We start from the raw sequence: 11,018 nt of genomic DNA on the forward strand, positions 1-11,018 counted from the left end.
CCCCAGGTCTCTACTCCCTCCTCCATCCCCCCAGGTCTCTACCCTCCATCCCCCCAGGTCTCTACCCTCCATCCCCCCAGGTCTCTACCCTCCCCTCCCCCAGGTCTCTACCCTCCCCCTCCCCCAGGTCTCTACCCTCCCCATCCCCCAGGTCTCTACCCTCCCCATCCCCCCAGGTCTCTACCCTCCCCTCCATCCCCCCAGGTCTCTACCCTCCCTCCATCCCCCAGGTCTCTACCCTCCCCCTCCATCCCCCAGGTCTCTACCCTCCCCTCCATCCCCCAGGTCTCTACCCTCCCCTCCATCCCCCCAGGTCTCTACCCTCCTCCATCCCCCAGGTCTCTACCCTCCCTCCATCCCCCCAGGTCTCTACCCTCCCCATCCCCCCAGGTCTCTACCCTCCTCCATCCCCCAGGTCTCTACCCTCCCCTCCCCCCAGGTCTCTACCCTCCCTCCATCCCCCCAGGTCTCTACCCTCCCCTCCCCCAGGTCTCTACCCTCCCCTCCCCCAGGTCTCTACCCTCCCTCCCCCAGGTCTCTACCCCCCCATCCCCCAGGTCTCTACCCTCCTCCCCATCCCCCAGGTCTCTACCCTCCCCATCCCCCCAGGTCTCTACCCTCCCCTCCATCCCCCCCAGGTCTCTACCCTCCCCTCCCCCCAGGTCTCTACCCTCCTCCCCCCAGGTCTCTACCCCCCCTCCATCCCCCAGGTCTCTACCCTCCCCTCCATCCCCCAGGTCTCTACCCTCCCCATCCCCCCAGGTCTCTACCCTCCCTCCCCCAGGTCTCTACTCCCCCTCCCCATCCCCCAGGTCTCTACCCTCCTCCCCATCCCCCCAGGTCTCTACCCTCCTCCCCATCCCCCAGGTCTCTACCCTCCTCCCCATCCCCCAGGTCTCTACCCTCCATCCCCCCAGGTCTCTACCCTCCTCCCCATCCCCCCAGGTCTCTACCCTCCATCCCCCCAGGTCTCTACCCTCCTCCCCATCCCCCAGGTCTCTACCCCCTCCCCATCCCCCAGGTCTCTACCCTCCTCCCCATCCCCCCAGGTCTCTACCCTCCTCCCCATCCCCCAGGTCTCTACCCTCCATCCCCCCAGGTCTCTACCCTCCTCCCCATCCCCCAGGTCTCTACCCTCCCCCTCCCCCAGGTCTCTACCCCCTCCCCCCCCCAGGTCTCTACCCTCCCCATCCCCCCAGGTCTCTACCCTCCCCATCCCCCAGGTCTCTACCCTCCCCATCCCCCCAGGTCTCTACCCTCCCCCATCCCCCCAGGTCTCTACCCTCCATCCCCCAGGTCTCTACCCTCCATCCCCCAGGTCTCTACCCTCCTCCCCATCCCCCAGGTCTCTACCCTCCATCCCCCAGGTCTCTACCCTCCATCCCCCAGGTCTCTACCCTCCATCCCCCAGGTCTCTACCCTCCCCATCCCCCCCCAGGTCTCTACCCTCCTCCATCCCCCCCAGGTCTCTACCCTCCTCCATCCCCCCAGGTCTCTACCCTCCTCCATCCCCCCAGGTCTCTACCCTCCATCCCCCCAGGTCTCTACCCTCCCCTCCCCCCCAGGTCTCTACCCTCCCCTCCCCCCCCAGGTCTCTACCCTCCCCATCCCCCCAGGTCTCTACCCTCCCATCCCCCAGGTCTCTACCCTCCCATCCCCCCAGGTCTCTACCCTCCCCATCCCCCCAGGTCTCTACCCTCCCCATCCCCCAGGTCTCTACCCTCCCCTCCATCCCCCAGGTCTCTACCCTCCTCCATCCCCCCAGGTCTCTACCCTCCCTCCATCCCCCCAGGTCTCTACCCTCCCATCCCCCCAGGTCTCTACCCCCTCCCCATCCCCCAGGTCTCTACCCTCCATCCCATCCCCCAGGTCTCTACCCTCCATCCCATCCCCCAGGTCTCTACCCTCCATCCCATCCCCCAGGTCTCTACCCTCCCATCCCCCCAGGTCTCTACCCTCCATCCCCCCAGGTCTCTACCCTCCATCCCCCCAGGTCTCTACCCTCCCATCCCCCAGGTCTCTACCCTCCTCCCCATCCCCCCAGGTCTCTACCCTCCTCCCCATCCCCCCAGGTCTCTACCCTCCCATCCCCCCAGGTCTCTACCCTCCCATCCCCCCAGGTCTCTACCCTCCCCATCCCCCCAGGTCTCTACCCTCCCCCCCCCCAGGTCTCTACCCTCCCCATCCCCCCAGGTCTCTACCCTCCCCATCCCCCAGGTCTCTACCCTCCCCATCCCCCCAGGTCTCTACCCTCCCCATCCCCCCAGGTCTCTACCCTCCTCCATCCCCCCAGGTCTCTACCCTCCCCATCCCCCCAGGTCTCTACCCTCCCCCCCCCCCAGGTCTCTACCCTCCCCTCCCCCCAGGTCTCTCCCCAACCCCCAGTCTCTACCCTCCCCTCCTCCCCCCAGGTCTCTACCAACCCCCCCAGGTCTCTACCCTCCCTCCCCCCAGGTCTCTACCCAACCCCCAGTCTCTACCCTCCCCTCCTCCCCATCCCCCCAGGTCTCTACCCTCCTCCCCAATCCCCCAGGTCTCTACCCTCCTCCCCCCAGGTCTCTACCCCCCCCAGTCTCTACCCTCCCCTCCTCCCCACCCCCCAGTCTCTACCCTCCTCCCCAACCCCCCAGGTCTCTACCCTCCTCCCCAACCCCCCAGGTCTCTACCCTCCTCCCCAACCCCCCAGGTCTCTACCCTCCTCCCCTCCCCCCAGGTCTCTACCCCTGTCCCCAACCCCCCCAGGTCTCTAACCTCCCCTCCAACCCCCCAGGTCTCTAACCTCCCCTCCAACCCTCCAGGTCTCTACCCTCCCTCTCCTCCCCAACCCCCCAGGTCTCTACCCTCCCTCCTCCCCAACCCCCCAGGTCTCTACCCTCTTCCCCAATCCCCCCAGGTCTCTACCCTCTTCCCCAATCCCCCCCAGGTCTCTACCCTCCCCTCCTCCACAACCCCCAGGTCTCTACCCTCCTCCCCAACCCCCAGGTCCTACCCTCCCCTCCTCCCCCCAGGTCTCTACCCTCCCCTCCTCCCCCCAGGTCTCTACCCTCCCCTCCTCCCCCCAGGTCTCTACTACCCCCCCAGGTCTCCCCCCCAGGTCTCTACCCTCCTCCCCAACCCCCAGGTCTCTACACCCCCCAGGTCTCTACCCTCCTCCCCAAACCCCCAGGTCTCTACCCCCCCCCAGGTCTCCCCCCCATATAAACCCTCCCTGACGGTAAGCTGCCACCACCCACCTCCTCATCACTGTCATCCTTGTCCTTCTTCTCCTTGTCCAGCAGATCCAGCTCAGGGACCAGCTGTGTGAGGCTGAGGCTCTCCTCTGGGGGCAGGTCTACCTGGGGCAGGTCTACCTGGGGCAGGTCTACCTGGGCCATGGAGAGGACTGAGAGATCAGCCTGAGGCTCCTGGGCTCCCATCTAAATGGACGAGACGAGAGACGGGTTGTTGGATACACATACCAGAACTAGTCAGAGGTAAGACAAAACATCAACCATTCCTGGTTGTTGAATATATTTATATACACCTTGCTGTTATTATTTATGTAAATTTATGTAAATGTAGCAGATGCTCTGATTCAGAGACTTAACGAGGTGCATCCGACTACAGTAGTTAGGACAACGAGTCACAGGAAATGGACAACACATGAATGATTCCATTGGCTGGCTGGTTGTTCCATATCTATTCTGACGTTTAAAAAAAAAATGTATTTATTTTATTTAATCTTTATTTAACCAGGCATGTCAGTTAAGAACAAATTCTTATTTTTTCAATGACGGCCTAGGAACAGTGGGTTAACTGCCTGTTCAGGGGCAGAACGACAGATTTGTACCTCGTCAGCTCAGGGATTCGAACTTGCAACCTTCCGGTTACTAGTCCAACGCTCTAACCACTAGGCTACCTGCCGCCTCTACACCCTAACCACTAGGCTACCCTGCCGCCTCTACACCCTAACCACTAGGCTACCCTGCCGCCTCTACACCCTAACCACTAGGCTACCCTGCCGCCTCTACACCCTAACCACTAGGCTACCCTGCCGCCTCTACACCCTAACCACTAGGCTACCCTGCCGCCTCTACACCCTAACCACTAGGCTACCCTGCCGCCGCCTCTACACCCTAACCACTAGGCCACCCTGCCGCCTCTACACCCTAACCACTAGGCTACCCTGCCGCCTCTACACTCTAACCACTAGGCCACCCTGCCGCCTCTACACTCTAACCACTAGGCCACCCTGCCGCCTCTACACCCTAACCACTAGGCCACCCTGCCGCCTCTACACCCTAACCACTAGGCTACCCTGCCGCCTCTACACTCTAACCACTAGGCCACCCTGCCGCCTCTACACCCTAACCACTAGGCCACCCTGCCGCCTCTACACCCTAACCACTAGGCCACCCTGCCCCCTCTACACTCTAACCACTAGGCCACCCTGCCCCCTCTACACCTAACCACTAGGCCACCCTGCCCCTCTACACCCTAACCACTAGGCTACCCTGCCCCTCTACACCCTAACCACTAGGCTACCCTGCCCCCTCTACACTCTAACCACTAGGCCACCCTGCCCCCTCTACACTCTAACCACTTTTTACTGGGACAGATTGTACATTAACCACTGGGTTAGAACCCTGATATCCTCAATCAACTAACCAGTAGGTTAGGCCCTATCCCAATCACTCTAACCACTAGGTTACCCTGATATCCCTACACCACTAACCAGTAGGTTACCCTGATATCCCAATCAACTAACCAGTAGGTTACCCTGCTGATATACCAATCAACTAACCAGTAGGTTACCCTGCTGATATCCTCTACACTCTAACCACTTTTTACTGGGACAGATTGTGTGATTAACAGTGGGTTAGAAGGCTGATATCCCAATCAACTAACAGCAGTAGGTTAGAAGGCTGATATCCCAATCCACTAACAGCAGTAGGTTAGAAGGCTGATATCCCAATCCACTAACTAATAGCAGTAGGTTAGAAGGCTGATATCCCAATCAACTAACAGCAGTAGGTTAGAAGGCTGATATCCCAATCAACTAACAGCAGTAGGTTAGAAGGCTGATATCCCAATCAACTCTAACAGCAGTAGGTTAGAAGGCTGATATCCAGGCAATCAATTAACAGCAGTAGGTTAGAAGGCTGATATCCCAATCAACTAACAGCAGTAGGTTAGGCCAGCCTCCTGATATCCCAATCAACTAACAGCAGTAGGTTAGAAGGCTGATATCCCAGACAGGCCAGCCTCCTGAATGAAAGCAGCAGTACACAGGCAGGCCAGCCTCCTGAATGAAAGCAGCAGTACACAGGCAGGCCAGCCTCCTGAATGAAAGCAGCAGTACTCAGGCAGGCCAGCCCCCTGAATGAAAGCAGCAGTACTCACAGGCAGGCCAGCCTCCTGAATGAAGGCAGCAGTACTCACAGGCAGGCCAGCCCCTGAATGAAAGCAGCAGTACTCACGGGCAGGCCAGCCCCCTGAATGAAAGCAGCAGTACTCACAGGCAGGCCAGCCCCTGAATGAAAGCAGCAGTACTCACAGGCAGGCCAGCCCCTGAATGAAAGCAGCAGTACTCACGGGCAGGCCAGCCCCTGAATGAAAGCAGCAGTACTCACAGGCAGGCCAGCCTCCTGAATGAAAGCAGCAGTACTCACGGGCAGGCCAGCCTCCTGAATGAAAGCAGCAGTACTCAGGCAGGCCAGCCTCCTGAATGAAAGCAGCAGTACTCACAGGCAGGCCAGCCCCCTGAATGAAAGCAGCAGTACTCACGGGCAGGCCAGCCTCCTGAACGAAAGCAGCAGTACTCAGGAAGGCCAGCCTCCTGAATGAAAGCAGCAGTACTCACGGGCAGGCCAGCCCCCTGAATGAAAGCAGCAGTACTCACGGGCAGGCCAGCCTCCTGAATGAAAGCAGCAGTACTCAGGAAGGCCAGCCCCCTGAATGAAAGCAGCAGTACTCACGGGCAGGCCAGCCTCCTGAATGAAAGCAGCAGTACTCACAGGCAGGCCAGCCTCCTGAATGAAAGCAGCAGTACTCACAGGCAGGCCAGCCTCCTGAATGAAAGCAGCAGTACTCACGGGCAGGCCAGCCTCCTGAATGAAAGCAGCAGTACTCACGGGCAGGCCAGCCTCCTGAATGAAAGCAGCAGTACTCACGGGCAGGCCAGCCTCCTGAATGAAAGCAGCAGTACTCACGGGCAGGCCAGCCTCCTGAATGAAAGCAGCAGTACTCACAGGCAGGCCAGCCTCCTGAATGAAAGCAGCAGTACTCACAGGCAGGCCAGCCTCCTGAATGAAAGCAGCAGTACTCACGGGCAGGCCAGCCTCCTGAATGAAAGCAGCAGTACTCAGGCAGGCCAGCCTCCTGAATGAAAGCAGCAGTACTCACGGGCAGGCCAGCCTCCTGAATGAAAGCAGCAGTACTCACGGGCAGGCCAGCCTCCTGAATGAAAGCAGCAGTACTCACAGGCAGGCCAGCCTCCTGAATGAAAGCAGCAGTACTCACAGGCAGGCCAGCCTCCTGAATGAAAGCAGCAGTACTCACGGGCAGGCCAGCCTCCTGAATGAAAGCAGCAGTACTCAGGAAGGCCAGCCTCCTGAATGAAAGCAGCAGTACTCACAGGCAGGCCAGCCTCCTTGTGTTTGAGTCCGTGTGGGGTGGACGGTGGTGGCATGACAGACTCATCCAGGGTCGTCCTACTTCCCTCCATGGCTGAGGCCTGCAGCATACTGGGTTCCTCCATGATGGTCTGGTCTGAGGAGAGAGAGAGACAGGGTTGGTTTGGTAATGACAGGTCTGGTCTGAGGAGAGAGAGAGAGGGGGGGGTTGGTTTGGTAATGACAGGTCTGGTCTGAGGAGATAGAGAGAGAGGGTTGGTTTGATAATGACAGGTCTGGTCTGAGGAGAGAGAGGAGATGGGGTTGGTTTGATAATGACAGGTCTGGTCTGAGGAGAGAGAGGGTTGGTTTGATAATGACAGGTCTGGTCTGAGGAGAGAGAGGAGAGAGGGGGGGGTTGGTTTGATAATGACAGGTCTGGTCTGAGGAGAGAGAGAGAGAGGGTTGGTTTGATAATGACAGGTCTGGTCTGAGGAGAGAGAGGGTTGGTTTGATAATGACAGGTCTGGTCTGAGGAGAGAGAGAGAGAGGGTTGGTTTGATAATGACAGGTCTGGTCTGAGGAGAGAGAGGAGAGAGGGTTGGTTTGATAATGACAGGTCTGGTCTGAGGAGAGAGAGGGTTGGTTTGATAATGACAGGTCTGGTCTGAGGAGAGAGAGGGTTGGTTTGATAATGACAGGTCTGGTCTGAGGAGAGAGAGAGAGAGGGTTTGTTTGGTAATGACAGGTCTGGTCTGAGGAGAGAGAGAGAGAGGGTTGGTTTGGTAATGACAGGTCTGGTCTGAGGAGAGAGAGAGAGGAGAGAGGGTTGGTTTGGTAATGACAGGTCTGAGGGGAGAGAGAGAGAGAGGGTTGGTTTGGTAATGACAGGTCTGAGGAGAGAGAGAGAGAGGGTTGGTTGGTTTGGTAATGACAGGTCTGGTCTGAGGAGAGAGAGAGGGTTGGTTTGGTAATGACAGGTCTGGTCTGAGGAGAGAGAGAGAGGAGAGAGAGAGGGGGTTGGTTTGGTAATGACAGGTCTGAGGGGAGAGAGAGAGAGTTGGTTTGGTAATGACAGGTCTGAGGAGAGAGAGAGGGTTGGTTTGGTAATGACAGGTCTGGTCTGAGGAGAGAGAGAGAGAGAGAGAGTAATGACAGGTCTGAGGGGAGAGAGAGGGGTTGGTTTGGTAATGACAGGTCTGAGGGGAGAGAGAGAGGGTTGGTTTGGTAATGACAGGTCTGCTCTGAGGAGAGAGAGAGAGACAGGGTTGGTTTGATAATGACAGGTCTGGTCTGAGGAGAGAGAGACAGGGTTGGTTTGATAATGACAGGTCTGGTCTGAGGAGAGAGGGAGAGAGAGAGGGGTTGGTTTGGTAATGACAGGTCTGAGGAGAGAGAGAGGGTTGGTTTGGTAATGCCAGGTCTGGTCTGAGGAGAGAGGAGAGAGAGAGGGGGTTGGTTTGGTAATGACAGGTCTGGTCTGGAGGGGTGAGACAGGGAGAAAGCCTCCTCTCTGGGGTTAGTATATGAGGGGTGGGACAGCCTCTGGGGTTAGTATATGAGGGTGGGACAGCCTCCTCTCTCTGGGACAGCCTCCTCTCTGGGGTTAGTATATGAGGGTGGGACAGCCTCCTCTCTGGGGTTAGTATATGAGTGGTGGGACAGCCTCCTCTCTGGGGTTAGTATATGAGGGTGGGACAGCCTCCTCTCTGGGGTTAGTATATGAGTGGTGGGACAGCCTCCTCTCTGGGGTTAGTATATGAGTGGTGGGACAGCCTCCTCTCTGGGGTTAGTATATGAGTGGGAGACAGCCTGGGACAGCCTCTCTGGGGTTAGTATATGAGTGGTGGGACAGGTGAGTGGTGGGACAGCCTCCTCCTCTCTGGGGTTAGTATATGAGGGGTGAGACAGCCTCCTCTCTGGGGTTAGTATATGAGGGTGAGACAGCCTCCTCTCTGAGACAGCCTCCTCTCTCTGGGGTTAGTATATGAGGGGTGAGACAGGGAGACAGCCTCCTCTCTGGGGTTAGTATATGAGGGGTGAGACAGCCTCCTCTCTGGGGTTAGTATATGAGGGGTGGGACAGCCTCCTCTCTGGGGTTAGTATATGAGGGGTGAGACAGCCTCCTCTCTGGGGTTAGTATATGAGGGGTGGGACTGGGGGTATATGAGACAGCCTCCTGGGGTTCTGAGGGGGAGACAGCCTCCTCTCTGGGGTTAGTATATGAGGGGTGGGACAGGGAGACAGCCTCCTCTCTGGGGTTAGTATATGAGGGGTGGGACAGGGAGACAGCCTCCTCTCTGGGGTTAGTATATGAGGGGTGAGACAGGGAGACAGCCTCCTCTCTGGGGTTAGTATATGAGGGGTGGGAGGCTGAAGGTAACTTACCAATAACGTCCCTGCCAGACAGAGCCTCCTCTCTGGGCACCTCGGGGTTCTCCAGGTCCTTCAGGAACTCATCCAGACTATCAGCCTCTCCTCCCTTCCTCCTCTTCCTCATCTCATCCGGCACCAGGGGAGTCAGGCAGCGCGTAAACATCTGACAACACAGGACATATTTCAGTTAAAAACCCATTCAACTTCAGGTGTCCCAGAGGGACAGTTAATGAGATCTCCGACACGTCCACCCCCTCCAGACTAAAGCCGCCTGTCCACCCCCTCCAGAATAAAGCCGCCTGTCCACCCCCTCCAGACTAAAGCTGTGTTCATCCCCTCCAGACTAAAGTCGCCTGTCCACCCCCTCCAGACTAAAGCTGTGTTCATCCCCTCCAGACTAAAGCCGCCTGTCCACCCCCTCCAGACTAAAGCTGTGTTCATCCCCTCCAGACTAAAGCTGTGTTCATCCCCTCCAGACTAAAGCCGCCTGTCCACCCCCTCCAGACTAAAGCCGATTCAGAAGTCTAGACTCATCTATACCTAGTGAGATACAAGCTGAAAAATAAAATGGTTTCATCTTAGTCAGTAACAGCAACTTCAAGGCCATTGTTCACGTCTGTGTGTGTGTTCACGTCTGTGTGTTCACGTCTCTGTGTGTGTGTGTGTGTGTGTGTGTGTGTGTGTGTGTGTGTGTGTGTGTGTGTGTGTGTGTTCACGTCTGTGTGTGTGTGTGTGTTCACGTCTGTGTTGACCTCCTCCTGTCTCTTACCTTGTTTGTGTGTTGACCTCCTGCTGTGCGTTGACCTCCTCCTGTCTCTTACCTTCAGCAGTTTGCTGTGCGTTGACCTCCTCCTGTCTCTTACCTTCAGCAGTTTGCTGTGCGTTGACCTCCTCCTGTCTCTTACCTTCCAGTTTCCTGTCCCTTACCTTCAGCAGTTTGCTGTGCGTTGACCTCCTCCTGTCTCTTACCTTCAGCAGTTTGCTGTGCGTTGACCTCCTCCTGTCCCTTACCTTCAGCAGTTTGCTGTGCGTTGACCTCCTCCTGTCTCTTACCTTCAGCAGTTTGCTGTGCGTTGACCTCCTCCTGTCCCTTACCTTCAGCAGTTTGCTGTGCGTTGACCTCCTCCTGTCCCTTACCTTCAGCAGTTTGCTGTGCGTTGACCTCCTCCTGTCTCTTACCTTCAGCAGTTTGCTGTGCGTTGACCTCCTCCTGTCTCTTACCTTCAGCAGTTTGCTGTGCGTTGACCTCCTCCTGTCCCTTACCTTCAGCAGTTTGCTGTGCGTTGACCTCCTCCTGTCTCTTACCTTCAGCAGTTTGCTGTGCGTTGACCTCCTCCTGTCTCTTACCTTCAACAGTTTGCCGTTCCAGAGCGGCTGTGCGTTGACCTCCTCCTGTCTCTTACCTTCAACAGTTTGCCGTTCCAGAGCGGCTGTGCGGGGAGAGAGAAGAGTTTCTCCACTCCTCCGGTCTCTTTCCACATCATCAGCTTCTTGGTGGGAGGGGCCAGGTCCAACGTGGTCACGATGTCCGAGTAGTCGCTGAGCTGGGCGCGGATCGACTTACTGTCCAGCTCTTTCAGGTTGTCAACAATCAGCTTCCTCTTCCTCTTCGCCTTCGTCTCTTTCACTGGACAGAGAAGTGTGGATGTCATTCTCGTTCACTAGACAAAAGTGTGTATGTCATTCTCGTTCACTAGACAGAGAAGTGTGGATGTCATTCTCGTTCACTAGACAGAAGTGTGGATGTCATTCTCGTTCACTAGACAGAGAAGTGTGGATGTCATTCTCGTTCACTAGACAGAGAAGTGTGGATGTCATTCTCGTTCACTAGACAGAGAAGTGTGGATGTCATTCTCGTTCACTAGACAGAGAAGTGTGGATGTCATTCTCGTTCACTAGACAGAGAAGTGTGGATGTCATTCTCGTTCACTAGACAGAGAAGTGTGGATGTCATTCTCGTTCACTAGACAGAGAAGTGTGGATGTCATTCTCGTTCACTAGACAGAGAAGTGTGGATGTCATTCTCGTTCACTAGACAGAGAAGTGTGG

The 11,018-nt window shown here is 57.0% G+C and overlaps 1 protein-coding gene across 1 annotated transcript in view; it reads right to left on the minus strand.

Annotated features, from left to right (window-relative positions):
• Positions 1 to 10,621, minus strand: part of LOC124024994 (double-strand-break repair protein rad21 homolog A-like) — a 12,331-nt gene extending 1,710 nt beyond the window's left edge. The window contains exons 1-4 of the mRNA XM_046338700.1: positions 10,373 to 10,621; positions 8,982 to 9,132; positions 6,617 to 6,750; positions 3,234 to 3,416 (exon numbers count right to left, since the gene is read on the minus strand). Of these exons, the coding sequence (XP_046194656.1) occupies positions 3,234 to 3,416; positions 6,617 to 6,750; positions 8,982 to 9,132; positions 10,373 to 10,621 (717 nt within the window). The remainder of the gene's footprint in view (positions 1 to 3,233; positions 3,417 to 6,616; positions 6,751 to 8,981; positions 9,133 to 10,372) is intronic.
• Positions 10,622 to 11,018: the final 397 nt, after the last annotated feature.

This window comes from Oncorhynchus gorbuscha, unplaced genomic scaffold (genome assembly GCF_021184085.1).
Source record: "Oncorhynchus gorbuscha isolate QuinsamMale2020 ecotype Even-year unplaced genomic scaffold, OgorEven_v1.0 Un_scaffold_2111, whole genome shotgun sequence".
NCBI classification, from domain to species: Eukaryota; Metazoa; Chordata; class Actinopteri; order Salmoniformes; family Salmonidae; genus Oncorhynchus; species Oncorhynchus gorbuscha.